The following is a 17,689-nucleotide window of genomic DNA, read 5'->3' as shown; positions in this document are numbered from 1 at the left end:
TACGGGGAACTATCCATGAATTGGACCACGAGTTTAGGATAAAAAACCATTATCCAACCATGAAATACATTAAAGTCAGATTGGGTACAGAAATCCCAAAAAGTTAGTGAAAAATATTTGTGACATATATGGAACATATGGCCGGGATTAACTCCATCACGACACTATTATTCTGGTTTACTCACTTCCATTGTTATCTTCTTCATCTTCATTTTCATCATCTTCTTCTTCATTATCATTATCCTCTTTCTTTTGTTTGGTTTTGGTTCCACTTTTCACAGATGAGTCCTCTGCTTTTCTCTTCTTTTTCATTTCTTTTTCCTTTGCTGCTTCACCTTTTTTCCCAGCATTTTTCATCCTAAACTCTGCAACAAACCAACAATACCCCATCAATCATTTTTCATTTAAACTAACCACAACAAACCAACAAAACAAAACCCTTCAATTATTGTTCATTTTTCATTTAACCTAACCAATTGAATCACAAAAACACAAAGAAACTAACCAGCAAGGGAAGCCTTAAGAGGTTTAACAAATTCCGAGAATTCAATTTCTTCTAGTGCTTTAAATATATCCTCCGCATTCATTGTTTGCCTCTTCGATTCCTTGCATATATCATTTGCCCTAACATAATCAATCAATTCAACCTATATTATCAACCATCCACCCAAACTTTAATAAACCCTAAATCAAAAACAACAAAGATTTGGGGCTTTTTTCGCTTACGTGGCGGAAAGGTAGTGGATGAAGATGCGAGCGCTTTCCGAGAAAGCGAGGAGGGCGTCTTTGTGAACGTTAATGTCGTAATCGGGGGAACAATCGGAGAGCTTATCCTTCACCACCCTGCGCACAATAGCCTTCGGCAGCTCTTCTGCTTCCGATACCACTTTCTCCATTTCTCCCTCTTTTTTCTTCAAGAAATTAGTTTTGGGCAAAGTCACTCCCAGAGAGGTTTTTATTTTATTTTATTTATTTATATAATAGGTTTTTGTTTCCCGCCACTGCTTTCAGGCTCTAGCTGCTAAAAACATGATGGTCCCAACTCTGTTGACTCTGGGCTAGTGGGCTTAGCCCTTTTTGGTATTATTAAATCTATCAAATTATTTATTTTAAAATTCAACCATTATTTTTACCAAGTGATGTAATTAATTTTTTGATTTTTCTATTTAATATTTAAGAATTTGAACGGAAATTTGAAAGAAATAGTAAATTGAACCTTCAATAAAATCCAGAAAATTTCTTAAAAAGTATTTAGCAATTTAATAACAAGTGTACATTTTTTTTTACACAAGGATAATTAGTAAAGTTTGAAAAGCACTAGTGCAGCATAAAATGAATAACTTAGGTTGACCATGGCGTTCCACAAGAACTCTAACTTCACCAACCTCACTTCGAAGCCCATATTAATACTCTATTGGTATGCCGAACGAAAACAATTAGGAGTTGAGGAACAAGATAGTGTTAAATAAGGTATTGTGATCCAGATTGCTAATGTTAAAGCTTAGAATGAATGGGCTTTTGAAGGTCCATTCTGCATTAGAGTGCTTTTCACGAGATACTTTTTTTCTTTAGATAATTGTAATTTTATATTTGACATCACATCATGGTAGCATGGTTTTCTTTAATGTCTGTTTGTTTAGAAATATTAGTTTATTTCCTTATACATAACATGAAACCATTAAAAAAACTGTTATTTGATGAGGATTAACGTGCGCGGCGCGTTGCTTATCTTTTTTTTTTTCTTTTTTTTTTTTTTGGTGATGGCTGCTTGTAACCCTGCTAATAATAATATTAAAGGAAAAAGGACAGTATAAAAATATTATTTCACATTAACATATGTCATTTTTATTTAAATTATATAATTATATAGTTATATATTATATATGATAATTAAATGATGAATATTTATTTTAATAAAGTTATATATGTGATGTGTGATAAATAATTATTTTTTAATAATTTAAATAAAAATAATATATACTGACATGAGATAACAGTTCTATACATCTTTTATACAAAAGATTATCTCTATTTTCATAAAGGTTGCATTAGTATTCAATGCAAATTCTATAAAAATGGATATATTAATTTCTGATTAGTAATGCAAACTCTATGAACAAAGGTGGTGATTGAATATGATATAATAAGTGGTTTTTATATACAATAGAGTAATTGAGTGTGACCCAATAATTTTTATGTATTGAATAAATAGTTTACTCACATTATATATAAAACAACATATTTCATTAACAAATACATAATATTAGTGTAAATTTATCAGGTCACGCTCAATTGGTATTTTTAAAAATATATTTTGAAATTAAAATTAAATAAATTGGATCATATATGAACTTGATTTTTTAATAATTTAAACTATTTAAACATTGTTTTAAAGAGATGTGACCTTAAAAAAAAATTTAGAATTTTTAATTTACTCATAAGCTCTTTATTATTATATTTATATGACTGAAAAAAATATTATATACAAATTTATTTAATTTATAATTTTTAAGTAAAAACTTTAATATTATGTTAATTAATTTAAGGATCAATAAATTCAAATCATTGTTATCAAAATTTATTGTCAGTGGACATTTCAAATGTAGAATTTATTTGGATTAGTATTTCAAATGTAGAATTACTTAAAGAAATCAAACAGAAAGGCGTGATCTCATTGCATCATGGGTAAAGACATAGGATAGTTTAATAAAAGAGATAGAACTCTGGAAACATCGAAGTAGCCGCCTCCGCCTAATCGCAAGTACCATACACGCTTACGTAAAACAGATGTCCTATTCGCCACGCGCCCCGCACATCAACCTCATTTTGAATTTAATATTTGACGGTCCATAGCCTCGTTTATGTTTTTTTATTATTTCTCTACCTAAAACCCAAAGCTGCAAAAACCAAAGCAGAGCGAAGCTAAACAAAGCCACCTTCAACCGAAAACCCGGCACAGAAATCTTGAAACTGAAATATTTGTTGAATTTATCAGATTACAATCCAAAAAGAAAATTTTCTTTCAAATCAATGGAATCTTCAAGGTATGAACAGAAAAAACTGGCATCTTCAAGGCACTATCCATCTCATTCCTTTGCACCGTCAGCACCAGAGCTGCCCCCAGAATCCTACGGGCCGCACCATCAGCGGCAGCAGGAGACTTACTCTGATAATCATCATGGATCGTCTCCTAGTTACAGCTACTACGGGCAGCATCAGCAGCAGCCAAGTTATGGGCAGAGTGGGTTTCCCGCAGGAACACACCCAGATGTAGTGAGGGCATTTCAGATGGTGGATAGGGATAGAAGTGGATTCATCGATGAAAATGAGTTGCAACAGGCTCTGTCTTCAGGGTACGAGAGGTTTAATATTAGGACTATAAGGTTGCTCATGTTCTTGTTCAAGAATCCTCATGATTCTCTCAGAATTGGTAACTTCATTTCTTTCATGCCCGAATTAATTTGTTTGTTTACTTCAGTTTTTTTTTTTTTTTTTGGTTTCCATATTGGTATTTACAAAACATTGGTGTACAAGCAAAAATCCCCATTTACCCACAAACTGTTGATTGAATAAGAATAATTAATTTTGAAAATTGAACTGCCATGGTGCCTTTCTTTTTCTTATCCGCTTACATGTAAAGCTATTAGATTCAAATTTGAATGGGGATGGGGGGATTTTTGGGTCATGTTCACGCGATTGTTCATGTGTGATTGAATGCCAATGATTGTTTGGATTTCAGCTTTGCTTTCCTGGACCTGGACCCATTTAATTAATAAATATTGGTCAACTCTTGCTACTTTTTGGATTCTTAGCCTTCACGAATTTTCCTTTCACTTATTTTGTTGGTTTATCTAAAATTTTTTTTTTTTTTTTAAATCTTTCTGAGGAGTGTCTTAAGACACTTGACAAGGTTATTTTCCAAGAAAATATATTCCATTCAATGCATGAAAATTGATTCAAGAAAATATATTTCTATTTCAGGGCCCAGAGAGTTTGCTGCACTGTGGAGTTGCCTTGGTCATTGGCGGGTAATTGATTAAATATTTTCCAAGAATGGATTTTGACATCTTTTATCACTTGATTAATGTTGTTGGATTCAAAATTGTAGGCCATATTTGAGAGATTTGATAGAGATAGGAGTGGGAAAATTGATCTGATGGAACTAAGGGATGCTCTATACAGTCTTGGATATGCAATTCCACCTTCTGTCCTTCAGGTTCTGATTTCCAAGTATGATAATGGAAGTGGCAGGAAGGTTGAACTCAATTTTGACAGTTTTGTTGAGTAAGGCTTCTTCTCTTCAACATTCATTCCTCTTTTCTCTTCATTTTCATTGTCCCTTTCTTTCTTTTCAACTTTCAAAGATTTGAAATGTCATAATCTATAATCTGACTCGTGATGTTTTTTCATCTTCTGTTTGATTTGCAGATGCGGGATGATTGTTAAGGTGAGACATTGCACACTCCATCTCCTTTTATCATTCATCTTGAAAAATCTTGATTAGAAGTAGATATATAGTTTCCCTGTCGCGAACTTTTTTTTAATTCGGATAAAGGGGAGATTCGAACTTAATTCTTTAAGTGTAGAGATGCATGCACTTACTATAGCCAATGCATGATGGCACTGCTGCTATGCTTCTTTTGCCGTAGGATTACATTATTCTCTGATAGGAGCTTTCGTTGATTTGTTAAATCATGGGATTATGAATTGATCATTGTTGTTGTGTGTGTTCAGGGCTTGACTGAAAAATTCAAGGAAAAGGATCCGCGCTATACTGGTTCAGCAACGCTTACTTACGATTCATTCATGTCTATAGTCATTCCATTTCTTGTTTCATATGACTGATCACTTTGTATTCTTCATTGTTTTATGCTTGATTTCATTTGTGTGAGCTAGGCGTTAGGCTTACAACTATTCTCTTTGAAAATGTACACGTTTGATAAATTTTGTGCAAAGTGTGAAGAACAGACTTTTTTTTTTGTGCTGTACTATGTATATGTAGCTAATGATATCATTTTGGAATGAATTTGGATTAGAACTTTAAAAAACTCTGAACAAGTACTACTAACATTCATTTTGATCTGAAATTTTTGGAAAATTTATCAAATACACTGTTATAATTAAATTTTTATTCTTCGACTAAAATGATACATATTTTTTAAGGTATATTAAAAATAAAAAATTAATTAAAAAATATAATGAGTTAATTTTTTAACACCTGAAAACAAAGTTAAAAAATTTAAAATTTTTTTCTATTTGGAAATTCCAATCTCTCTTACCTTACTTGTACAACTAATTTGCAGCATTTAATCCCTGAATTCACGACTATATCACTATATTAGAGAATAACATACAGAAGGAACAATGTAACCAATAGGTTTTTATCATATTCAAAGTTATAAGATATTAAGATGCTTTGATAATTCTAACTAAAAAAAAAAATGCAATCATGGCTACTTAAAGATTACTGAAATAAAAAAAAAATTATTGAACTTAAGAATTCAACGTCTTATTAACAAATTACACAAATAAAAATTCAAGTTTTATCATTACTAAAAAAATAAAGTTTTATCAAGAATAAATGAGACTTGGATGATCAGTAAGCTCAGTGGAAATTCTTCATTCAGTGTTTACATTTGTTTTCTAATTAGAAGAGTAATTTACTCTTTTGTTATTTTTTATGTTTGGTCAAATTATTTAAGCAATAATAGTTTTAAAATTTTGAAACTTTTTTTAGTTTTATAAAAAGATATTATTTTTCAAAAAATGAAGAAAAAAATTTTCAGATCAATTTTATCAAATACATGTTTGTAAAAATTAGAAAAAAAAAAAATTCTTTTATCCTTTAGATTAGAGTTTCAACTGGAAATTCTCGATTCTAACACAAATCTAGTACCATTCAGTTAACAATTTTTAGTAAAAAAAAAATTATTTGAAAACTATATACCTCTAAATTATTTGAATGTATAGGTAGAAAAAAAAATGACAACAAGTTTTTCTTGTATATTATTCTATTAAATTCATTACTTATTCAAAAATTATTCTTTTTTTTTTTTTTTTACTTTTTGAATTTTTAAATTATTTTTTTATCTGTAAACTTTTTTACACCTTTCATATACAAAAGTAAATGTGGACCAAATTGCACATTCCGTTATTGTTGAGTGCATTTGTGCCAATTAACACTTAGTTATATCAATTTTTTTTTTGTTGTATTTACCCCTTTCTATCCCACTTTCGTTCTGCAGGCTGAATCGGCTTCTCTTTTCAGCTATCCACACTTTCAAGCTTCCAACTTTGCCGGAAAATATTACTCCTTTTTGAGATCCCATTGTCAGTTTTGGTCAATACGCTTTTGAAGGTATAAACTCTCAGTATTAATTTCAATTTTTACATATATCCTTATTGCTGATATGGGTTTCTTTTCTTTGATTGGTTTATGCTTAAAAATTGGGTCTCGTTGGGTAAATCAGTTGAGCTTTTGATTAGTTTGATAATGGGTACCAAAAATGTGTTTCTTTTTATGTCAAATACTGCGTGCTCCTTTGGAACCAGTAGATTGTTGTTTAAGTTTAGTCTGCTATATATATGACATGGGAAAGTTTTTGGAGTTTATTAAACCTATTAATTTGTTTTAAAATTTTTCATTGGAAAGTGCTTCTGTGAAAGAAAGGATCATCAAAAAAGAAAAAAAAAACCATTATATGCTTTCTTTTGTCATTTCTGGTCTAATTTGATTTTATTATCCTTTTCTACTATGTCCATGTTTTAGAAACCAAACTGAAATTAAATTGCTATATTGTTCATTATTCTTTCTCCTTTGCGGATGTATGTGCAGTGATACAAAGGTGCATGACATCATGTCATGGTCAAGAATTTCTAGTAGAATTGCTCTCTTGAAGAATCGACAATTTTTGTCACATAAATCAAGGTAATCACTGTATTACCATTATACATATTTGCGGCTTATAATTGTGTTTGTTTTGCTCGAAAGCTTGGAACTTTTACTTGGAGAACTAACATATAAGTTTTTCCATAAATTTATTTGAGGAAATAGCTACATTTCGTGGTTGTTTGTGAAAGACTAATAATCTACATTATTTATTCATAGTGTTGTTCTAGGCTTTAAAGGTTAATCATTTTGATACATTCAGCCTTCAAAATTTTATTCTTTTGCAATTTCATATTTCTCCTGACCTGAATGTGAGCATGCTTTTCTATGATGTGTACCACCTGGGTGAAAATTTTTTTGTTGATCCAGGTTTCTTTCTGATGCTTTATGCCCGAGTTACAAGTTCTTTAAAGCTTCTTCTGGGTGTGGCAACAATGCTTGGGGTTTGATGCCAAGATGTGAATTTAAGACAAGGCCTCTAACAGAATCTTTTGATTTCAGTCCTTATAGTTCTCGATGTTTGGGGAGATTATCTCCCTTTAGCATTCAGCAGCAGCGCCACTATGCTTCTAATGCTTTCCATGCTGCAACTGAGCAAAAATCCAAAAAGACTCTTTTGTATCTTACAGCATTAGTTTTTGCAATGGTGGGAAGTAGTTATGCTGCTGTCCCATTGTACCGAAGATTCTGCCAGGCTACCGGGTATGGTGGTACAGTCCAACGCCGTGAGGTGAAGCTGAGTTTATGCTATTCTCTTTCCTAGCCTTTTACTATTTCAGAATTTATTTTTTTTTCTGTTGGTTTTTCAACCAGAACAAGTATTTCTTTTCTTTAGAGCGTAGAAGAAAAGATTGCTCGGCATGAAAAAGATGGGACAGTAGCAACAAGGTGCGCTTTCTAGGCTTTGGATGTAAGAGCTTATCTTCATTTCTATTTTTCATAATTATAATCATAATTACCCTTTCTGTTAATTTGGTTGAGGTTCTATTGCTACGTGTAGTTCTTGTACCATTTTTTATGTTAAACTTGGTTCAAGAGATTTTTTCTACTTGCAACATTCTCAGTTCTACTTTTGACATTTTCTGCTTATATATGCATATTTTCCTTGGATTTGTTGTTATCATGATTATGTTATCTCTTTCAAGTGAGATTTGTGCAAGAATGAGTCAGAAATGAGTTTCAATGATATTGATAAGGCTTTATTCCAACTTCTACTGCATGAATCTTTCCCTCAATAAAAGGCAGGTTACTATTCTTATTAGAAAAAGGAAGGAAGGAAATGGAAATTTGTTTGTTGCAAGAAACATTTTTCTTTAGTGTGATGGAGAAACAACTTAAACCACTAATGGTCTTAGGATGTTGTTTCAGAACCAAAAGCAAGAAGGGAATAGGATGCTTTGTTAGGTAAAAGGTTTGATAAGATTGACCATTTGGTATCGCTGCCTTCTAATTACGCACTTGCTTTATACACATGCAATTTCTATACAACAAGGTAACAAGTAGGAGTGAGGCGGTTAGGTTTAGGATTCATAATTTTACATCAGCCAATTTGTTCATTTTAATTCAATTTAATTTATGCATTTCTAAGAGATGCTGTTATGAAGCAATTAGACTTTTATCACAATGGAATCTTACTTTTTCTTCTATGGTTTTGTTTGAGCAATTTGCCCTTATCCTTGCAGGGAGATAGTAGTCCAATTCAATGCTGATGTGGCAGATGGAATGCCCTGGAAATTTGTTCCTACTCAAAGAGAGGTATGTAACTTTTCTCTGTCGATTTTGGGTTTTGTAAAGTGATGACTTTGTTTTATTGTTTATTTCCTGATTTATTTATTATCTGCTAGGTAAGAGTCAAGCCTGGAGAAAGTGCCCTTGCATTTTATACTGCTGAAAATCGAAGTTCAACACCTATAACTGGTGTCTCTACGTATAACGTCACCCCTATGAAGGTACTGATACTTACACATGCTCTGTAATTAAAATTGAACCAGTGAATTATTTGTTATTTCTAAAATTATATTGGCATTTGTTTAGATCTTGAACAACCTAGTTGGTTGTGAGCCTTTGGGACTCTTAAATGTTTCTTGCTAGCTTTGGCTAAATCTTTTACAGGCTTGACTTATGTATTTATATTTCCACTTTTCCTTTCTATAATGTTGTTCAAATTTTCAATTTAAACCGTTATCATTTCCTTTTTTCTACACTTCTAACTTGATTGAGAAAATTCTGCCTCTGCCAAGCTCTGTGTACACATAGCTCCTGTGGCATACATTTTAATCTCTTCACTTCTCTCTCTCTCCATGTCTAAATTTCTTTCCAAAATTTTGAGCGGAAGCTTTGTGAATCTATGGCTAACCTCCTATCAAGTATGTTTGAATGTCGCCAGTGTCATTCTTCTAGGTTTATAATTTTGTTTTTGAGGCTTCTAGGTGTCACAATAGGAGAATGTGCAATATGATTTTTCTTGTTGTCTTAGCCAGGAAGAGTGTAGAAAACCATTCTTTTATTTCCCTTTTGAGACAAAAAAGTGAGTAAAATCATGTTTTCTAGTTGTGTCAAACAGCTACTTACAATTTTAGCTTCTTTCTAAAGAAAGTTGAGGAAACTTAACCATGGTATTACAGTTTTGAGAGATGGGCCTTGATGCAGGTAAAAGTCACTTCCGGATCTCAGTGAACAATAGTTGTCATTATGCTTCTGGCATCCTTTTTTTATCCTCTTAATGTATTTTTATCGGATGTTTTACATAGTTTGATTGTGCTTTTCAAGTGGCTCAACTAAGAAACTTTAGGTGTGAAATTTTATGAGCTTGTTAAAGGATAATGAGCAAGAAAATGGAAGAAAAAGTAATATTTTGGGGTGAAAAAAATTGACTATATTAAAACACGTAAACTTAATGGTAAGATTTATCATTATCACATGGCAAGCCTTAAAACTTTCATGTTCCTTTTCAGGCTGCAGTTTACTTCAATAAAATACAGTGCTTTTGCTTTGAGGAGCAGCGTCTTCTTCCTGGAGAGCAGATTGACATGCCAGTAAGTGTTTTTTTTTTTTAAATAATAAAAAAATGTTTACTGCTTCAAAGGCAAAACTCAGTTGTGAATTGTGATCGTTGACTTGCTTGTACTTTGATCTAGGTTTTCTTCTACATAGATCCTGAGTTTGAAACGGATCCCCGAATGGATGGTATCAACAACCTGATCTTATCCTATACATTTTTCAAGGTTTCCGCAGAATAAAAGGCGAATTTATAAATTCATAGTGAAAATAGAATATCATTCACACGAGAATAAAACTGTTTAGGTTCAACGAACCAAACTCTTGTGATAAGACTAAAGATAGGATCCCATTTTGGTATGCCAAGTAGAAATAGGACCACGTTTTTTCACATAGAGCGAGAAAGAGGACAAGAAACATTATTTTGTCACATTTCTTTAGGTAGTTCCTTCCTGCTTTCCTCCTCTTTTTGGTTGAAGTCTTATTGTTTTGTAACAGGTTGTGCCTTCTTTAGAGGAACTTTTCGTTCCCTTCCCAAAACAAAACCAATTGCATGTACTTTAGATCTATAGCTTTTCTACTTGCTGTCATTTTCGATTTTCTTTTGATGTTCCCTATGCTTGTGTAGTTTAGTATCCTAAGAAGGAAGAGCAAAGTGATATGTTAAAATTTAGGCTTGTTAAATCTTCTTGTAGTGCTACTGTGGAGTAATTGCAAATGTCACTACGTTTTGTCTACCATGGAGTTGCCATCAAATGGACAGATTGGATGAGAGGGATGGGGGATTTGAGTTAGGGAGTGAGGAAGTTGGCTGAAAGGATGAGAAAGAATGGAGCAAAGGGAATGGAATTTTATGGGGGATTTATATTTGAATAAATTATTGATACTATAACAATAGAGTTTTTTAACTTCACAGACAAGTTTAAAATAATGACACATGTTTTTTTTTTTAAATTAATTTTTTTAAATATATAAAAAATATGTGTTATCATATTAATTTTGCTTGTAAAATTAAAAATTTTCACTATCGGTATATTTATTAATTTCTTATTAAAATTGATAATTTAAAATACGATACGGTGATACGATATAAAAATGATATGAGTAAAAAATTCAAATATAATTTAACTTAAAATTTTTAAAAAATTATAAATAGATTTAATAAAATTAAAAAATTATATTTTATATTTTTGTGTTGATACGAATTATAACATGTGATTTTTATGTAAAATATGATATAAATATAATATTTTATATAATATGATAATACAAATTAACCAATTTAAAATTTGTTGATAAATTAAGAATGTCATATATATATATATATGTATAATAATTAAAAATGTATTTAAACATATAGAAGAAAACTAGTTTTTTTAACCCGTATATTGTATGGGATTTTTTATTAAATTTTTTATAATTTTAAATGTATTTTTAATTATGGATCTAATATATAATCATATGTTTATAAATATTAAGTTACAATTAAATGATAACTTATATATAATATATTATAAATGATATTGCTCATATAAAAGAAGTTTAAATTTTTGTAAGTTTTCAAAAGAGAAGGGATGATTTTCATTAGATATAAGTTGGCTTGAGTACATAGAAAGAAAGAAGTTACTATAAAAACTTTCCTATGATCCACTGTGATCTTTGAAGAAACTATTTGAGTTAGGTGATTGATCATAAATGGGCTCATCATGTGGATCATCTAGTCCTCTTAATGGATTTTCATTTGCTTCAACACCTTGCATAAGAAGATTAGCATGTTGAGGTCGTAATATTGAAACTCTCTTAACTCCAGTAACTATGCCACTTTTGGCAAGTTTATGGCGAGAGGGATAACGGAGCTCACCATCTGATCCCAAACCCATTGAGATTCCCCGAAAAATCACAATATAGAAGCCATTAGCATCAATACACCAAAAAAGGGTTTAAGATATTGGTTTATTTGATCAAGTTATTTAAAAGCAAAACTTTAAATTATAATACGAAAATAATACAAATAAAGAGTTTAAAGATAATTTAGTTTAAAATTATAAAAAAATTATAAAAAAATTTAATAAAATCAAAAAAATATATTTTATATTTTTGTGTTTATATAAATTATAACATATAATTTTTTATGTAAAACATGATATAAATATAATATTTTATATAATATGATAATACGAATTAATCAATTTAGAATTTATTGATAAATTAAGAATGTCACATATATATATATATAATAATTAAAAATGTATTTAAAAATATGGAAGAAAATACCTCCTTTTCAATCAAAGATAAAAATTCTCATTAATTTTCTGGGCAATCTCTCTCAAAGAGCTCTAACATGAATTATTTTTTAGTTTGTGTAGGAAGATGATAAACCTTCTTGAATTTGCTATGAGATGCCAAGAAGGATTTAGATCTTGGAGTCAAAAGACACATTTCACGACAAACACGTTTCCAACTTATCAATAGCATGATGAGACATCTCGCATAGGTCCATGCAAGTTATGATACATATTCAACGAAATTAATTACGCCACCAATCACGATGATTAATTTAACCTCGCGATCCATAAGCATTAGATTTTGCTTGATTGGCGGCTCAGCAATTCAGATTCAACCCTCGTCACTTTCTTCATGTCTCGAGAAACAAATTCTAACTAATGCCTGCAACAACATTGAATTTTGCAAACAAATACTTTGTAAGTATAATTTTTTAATTTTAAAATTCGGTTAAAAAATTGACATATATCTTTTTTTTAAAATTAATTTTTTATTTTTTAAATACATTTAAAGGATATGTATTGTTTTATTAATTTTGCCTACTAATTCTATTTATAAAATCTAAAAATTTCAACAACATAATATGAAATAATTTTTTTTTACATAAATATTTGAAGCAGTTAAAGATTAAATCTTGATTTCTAACATAAAAATCAATAGTGTAACAAATTACACGTCAAATATATTCACTTGTTAAAATTATCGTAATAGATAATATTGACCCAAATATATATTTTTTTATGAAATATTGACCCAAATATATTAGAAATTATCACCTTAATTCTCTATTAAGTAAATAAACTGGCATATTCGTCTTAATTCATTAATATAGTTCCTAATGTACAAAAGAAAATTGAAATAGGAAAAGAAAAAAATATCAGAAAAATCTCAAATCAACTTAAAACAATAAAGTTCTTAATGCCATATATCAATACTAAAACAATCTATTTCGTATACAGCTATATTTCTATGCACTATGAAATCCCATCCCACCCAGTAGTAGTACACCGGAATCCAGAGAGCAACATGAAACAAGCTGAAGCCCTGTAAAATCTTCACCAAGTTCTCCTTTTATTAGGTATTTTTGTTAAACAATCTATATCTTTTAACTTAAATTCAACTAGCAACTGTTAGTGATTAACTGTCTGTTTTTTTTTTTTTTTCTCGTACAATAAACTAATGCTCTCCTCCACTGGAAATAACTGATCAAGTGCTTTCCCTCCCTGCAGACTGATGAAGCAACCCATTAATTAATCAATCATATGTATAATGGAAAGAAAGCATCAAATCCAAAATTGTTTGTTCAAATAATTCAGTTAAGGTTGATTTTAGTCGGTTTCCTTGATTCATCATCATACGTTTTCTTAGGATGTAGATTGATGCTTCCTCAGCATTATAGGCAAGTGTCTTTGAACTTTTTCAGGTTAGATTGTGGAACCAAACCAACCAAGGATCAAAAAATTAATGTTGCCAGGGTCGGTCACTAGGTTGAATGGTCAAATAAATTCGTATATCTGTCAGTCATATCCATTGGCTATGCTGATGCAAGGTTTCCATAATTCAAAGGCATGATGTATGAAGTTGAAAGCCACCGGCCTAATTTAATTTTACAAATTGATTATTACCTAACAAAGTAGCACAGTATTAATTAGTCTAAAAGTACATTATGTGATTTGGAATTTTATTTTTTTCCCATATGGGGGAATGGGCTTAAAAAAAATCAGAAAACAAGGGAACTGTTGCCGATTTAGCTAGCTTAAATTGAACCCTAAATGAGAAGACCCACAATTGGTTTATGTGTTAGCCTGTTGATTGAAAAATAGTTGAAAATGACATGGATTAGAACTAATACAACAAAAAGCTGATGCCATGAATTCTGTTTTGGGAAAAGAAAGGAAAGAGAAACAGACAGAGTAAACCATCATTAGAGTTTGGAGCTCACCGCCGCAGGTTTTAGTTTTGGAGGGTTTCACATGAGAAAAGGAAGAAAAGAAAAGGGAAAACGTGAGAAGTGGCTGCGGTTACAGGGATTCCAATGGCTCTTCTTTTTCTTGATGGAAGCCAATTTGGACTTTTGTATAGCTGAAGACAACGAAGAATTTCAACGCACAGAAAGATTTACATCCACGATATTGCAAGTTGAGACAAGAAAGATGGAGACCCATTACCATATTTTAAATGAAAAAATATGTCACGAATGAGAGTTTTTCACACTAGCCAGTTGTTGCATATGTGGAATTGACAGCATCAGCATTCTAGGGTTCCTGCTTATGGATACCATGGGGTAGAAAGCTGACGAGAAAATGATTCCAAATTCTCTACCAGGTTATTTTAAGACCCTTTTCTCTCTCTCTCTCTCTCTCTCTCTCTCTCTCTCTTTTTAAAAAATGCTTAATATATCAGTCTGTCCAATGGAATCTAAAATTATTGTCCTAATCATCCTGATGTTTATCGAATTGGTTTCCACCATCTAGACATGTGTCCTATAAGAAAATACCGTTTGTTCCCTTCCCACAATTTTTTTTTTTCTTTTGACACAAGAAATAAAACTTACTATTTGAATTCAACTACCCAATCCCAAGTATTTGCTGAGTTCAAAGGATTAGACAGAAGGTCGACACCATGGAAAATCAATACACTTGCCTAACACATTTTAAACACTATGAGCCTATTGCAGGTCAAGTGCACATGAGACATAGGTTGGGAAAGATCGACTAATTTGCACTACGGTTCATACACACTCACATGCAAATGGATCATACAATCATGGCCTCACATGTATGTGCGCATGGACCACACTGCTACTTCAAGAAATAGGGATGTATAACGGTGATGGTTATTCATTGATGCATGCTCTAACAGTTAAAAGCCATTGAATATCTCACCTAAAATTTCCTCTCCTCTGGAATTTGAATTATCTTCGGCAATACTGTTTTCCCTTATGATACCTCCCTCGCTTGCCAAATTCACATACTTTCAAGAGGAGATTATGTATGCTATAACCAAGATCAGAAGAATGAAGACAGAAAATCCCTGCAAAAAAAAAAAAAAATCTAAGTTAAAGAGAAAGGAGATGTCATTTTTTTAATAACTTGCCTGAGTTATTGACAAACTAATGAATCAAGAAAAGAATATTTCAAAAACATCAAACTTAGAAGAGATTTTAAAGGTGTAAGTATAGAGAGAGTTTCTTACATTCTTTGTGCTAGCTGATGGATCTACCAACTCTGGAAGATAACCCTGCACTCCAATGTTATAAACTGGTGTACCATTAGGATAATAGAGGCCATAGTTCCTCTCTGATACCGGACCAGGCTTTAAATTCTCGTTGAAAAGAGCAAAAACATATATGTCAATTGGGACATTTGATTTAGCCGGTGTGCCTTGTTTCTCTTCTATCCTTTTCAACAGATTGCCATTATACAATCCTGCATTCTCTGGTGTAGCTCCCACTTCATTTTCATCCCCTCTGGAAGGCCAACCTGTCTCGGAAACCCTGACTTCAATATCTGTATGCCCCATTGCTTTGATAGCTGAATACACAGCATCAACTTGAGCATACAACATATTATCATATTTCAAATTGGTCATTTGATCCACTGACCCTTGATTAGGTTGGAAAAGCACATAGTCTAGTGACACGTCATTCGGATTATCCTTGTATGCGAAATAGGGATAAGCATTAATCAAGAAAGGTGATTTTATCTGAGCATGAAAATTCAAAATTTCATGTAGATATTCTCCAAGATCTTGCCTAAAAACCCCTGCCGAAGGAGGAAAGGACACACTCAAGATATCAAGAGAATGCGCGGTAGTGACAGCTACTTGTTTATCAAGACCAAGATCGACAAGAGTATTGTAAAGTGTTTGCATTGCTGGGAGGAGATTAGACCATAGCTGATGATCATTGGTTTTGAAGACCTCATTCCCCACAGTGATGCAAGTAATCTTGGTCTGAGGAAGGTGGGGTTGAACTCGCTGCAGAACCCAGTTTTGAGCTTTGATAGGATCAGTCATGTTCTGAAGGTACTCATTCCCCAGTCCAATAATGAACTCAACATTTGTATTGGAGAAGGCAACAAGAACATTTGGATCTGCATCATAGAGTTTTACTCTGCTGATATTGAGGGATCGGAGGAGGTAGGAGACACGGCTAGGAGAAGGAAGATTGTTTGCAATTTGCCCGTAGTTGATTCCAACTCCAAGACCAAGGATTTGGACTGTTGAATCTGAAACCAGAATAAAAAGAAAATGAATCAAGAGGATAGCTAAAAGAAAAGGAAACATCAAAAAATTAGAAAGAAACAAAAGAGAGCCAACAAAGAAACAAAAGAGATGGGTAAGAAAGGAGTGATTATAATACGGATCAGACCAAAAAATTTATAGTATGCTACCATTAAGAGATGAAAACCAAAAACAAATTAATATCAGATTAAAAGTATGAGTATTCATTCAAAAATAAGTCAAGATGCCTGAAATTAGTTTCCAAATAAAAAAAAAAACCAACTCATGCCATAAAGTTTAGTTTATTTGAACAGTAATAAATTATCATTAACTAACTATTTTTTGAAATGCCATGATTATGAAGCTTAACGGAAACTCTGTTTTCATTCCTTTAGAAAGGAAGAAGAAAATGGAACTACCATGAGCCCAAAACCTAAAAGCAAAGGCAAAAAAGATTGATTCTTGGGTTACTACTAAATAAAATCTAAGAAACTTTAGCAAAAAAAGCTTCTTTTTCTTTTTTTTTCTGCATTTGTGTTCTTATCTTTTCAGTATTTTTCTTTTAGCAACTCAACAATGAAATGAGAGAACAGTTGAAACTAGAAAAAATAAAAAAAAGAATTGAAACCTGAGAAAGTGAGAAGAACCAAAAGAAGTCTAAAGAGAAGAGAAGAACATGCAGCCATAACTGATCTAATCTTGGTTTAAGCCAAGACCTTAATCAATCCTTTCAGCGACGACGTATCATCTGCCACCAGAATGCAGTCTCTCTCTCTCTCTCTCTCTCCCTCTTTATGTATGCAGAGCTCTCCTTTTCCTCTGTTTCATTTCACCAACGTACTCTGTTTTTATAGCATGAAAAAAATTTTATCTCAACAGTCTTAACGTATAAATTAAACGATCATCCTTTATTAACGAATAAATATTAATATTTAAAATAAATATATAAAAATTAATATTTTTAAAAAAATTTACTTATTAGTAAAATTCAAATTATTAATAAAATAATATTAAAATCATCCAATTTATTGATATTATATAAAATTTATATTTAATACTAAAAATTTTTATATTCACGTAATATCAAATATAAATTCATAAAAAAAATTTTACTGGTAATTTGGGGTTTTAACTGTCAGTGGCTTTCTTACACGTGTTAATTACTGTCTGGTTGGTTTTGCACTTTAACTAACAGGTGAATTAGCGATATATATATATATATATTTATTGATAAAAAAAAATATGATGGTAGATAGATTATTCTGTCTTTTAAATCAAGATAAAATATGTCGTATT

The 17,689-nt window shown here is 31.4% G+C and overlaps 4 protein-coding genes across 6 annotated transcripts; 2 read left to right on the top strand and 2 right to left on the bottom strand.

Annotated features, from left to right (window-relative positions):
- Positions 1 to 32: 32 nt before the first annotated feature.
- On the bottom strand, positions 33 to 965 carry NF-YB11 (nuclear factor Y, subunit B11). The gene is made up of 3 exons (XM_022875439.2): positions 727 to 965; positions 506 to 624; positions 33 to 365 (listed from the first exon to the last, which is right to left on the bottom strand). Exons 1-3 carry the CDS (start codon positions 894 to 896, stop codon positions 178 to 180), a joined length of 477 nt encoding a protein of 158 aa, XP_022731174.1. The 5' UTR covers positions 897 to 965; the 3' UTR covers positions 33 to 177.
- A 1,892-nt stretch (positions 966 to 2,857) lies between these two features.
- LOC111286257 (putative calcium-binding protein CML48) lies at positions 2,858 to 4,988 on the top strand. Its single transcript, XM_022876141.2, has 5 exons — positions 2,858 to 3,430; positions 3,982 to 4,028; positions 4,109 to 4,284; positions 4,429 to 4,447; positions 4,735 to 4,988. Exons 1-5 carry the CDS (start codon positions 3,031 to 3,033, stop codon positions 4,843 to 4,845), a joined length of 753 nt encoding a protein of 250 aa, XP_022731876.1. The 5' UTR covers positions 2,858 to 3,030; the 3' UTR covers positions 4,846 to 4,988.
- A 1,230-nt stretch (positions 4,989 to 6,218) lies between these two features.
- LOC111285608 (cytochrome c oxidase assembly protein COX11, mitochondrial-like) lies at positions 6,219 to 10,489 on the top strand. Of its 2 annotated transcripts, none has more exons than XM_022875135.2 (8): positions 6,219 to 6,358; positions 6,836 to 6,928; positions 7,259 to 7,619; positions 7,725 to 7,777; positions 8,572 to 8,644; positions 8,734 to 8,838; positions 9,844 to 9,924; positions 10,027 to 10,489. In XM_022875135.2, exons 2-8 carry the CDS (start codon positions 6,858 to 6,860, stop codon positions 10,126 to 10,128), a joined length of 846 nt encoding a protein of 281 aa, XP_022730870.1. In that variant the 5' UTR covers positions 6,219 to 6,358; positions 6,836 to 6,857; the 3' UTR covers positions 10,129 to 10,489. The 2 variants fall into 2 exon arrangements, with proteins under 2 accessions (XP_022730870.1, XP_022730871.2); XM_022875136.2 differs by having other exon boundaries at positions 7,391 to 7,619; positions 10,027 to 10,381.
- Positions 10,490 to 12,164: 1,675 nt separating this feature from the next.
- LOC111284805 (glucan endo-1,3-beta-glucosidase 14-like) lies at positions 12,165 to 17,214 on the bottom strand. 2 transcript variants are annotated; one of them, XM_022873766.2, is made up of 4 exons: positions 17,022 to 17,214; positions 15,365 to 16,398; positions 15,055 to 15,202; positions 12,165 to 12,553 (listed from the first exon to the last, which is right to left on the bottom strand). In XM_022873766.2, the coding sequence occupies exons 1-3, from the start codon at positions 17,077 to 17,079 to the stop codon at positions 15,146 to 15,148; spliced, it is 1,149 nt and encodes a 382-aa protein (XP_022729501.1). In that variant the 5' UTR covers positions 17,080 to 17,214; the 3' UTR covers positions 12,165 to 12,553; positions 15,055 to 15,145. The 2 variants fall into 2 exon arrangements, with proteins under 2 accessions (XP_022729501.1, XP_022729500.1); XM_022873765.2 differs by lacking the exon at positions 12,165 to 12,553 and adding an exon at positions 13,047 to 13,399.
- Between the last annotated feature and the right edge of the window lie 475 nt (positions 17,215 to 17,689).

Source organism: Durio zibethinus, chromosome 6 (assembly GCF_047325235.1).
Source record: "Durio zibethinus cultivar Kanyao isolate XHJ-2024 chromosome 6, ASM4732523v1, whole genome shotgun sequence".
Lineage (NCBI taxonomy): Eukaryota > Viridiplantae > Streptophyta > Magnoliopsida > Malvales > Malvaceae > Durio > Durio zibethinus.
Note: the sequence above shows the minus strand (reverse complement) of the source record. Positions and strands in the feature narration are given on the sequence as shown.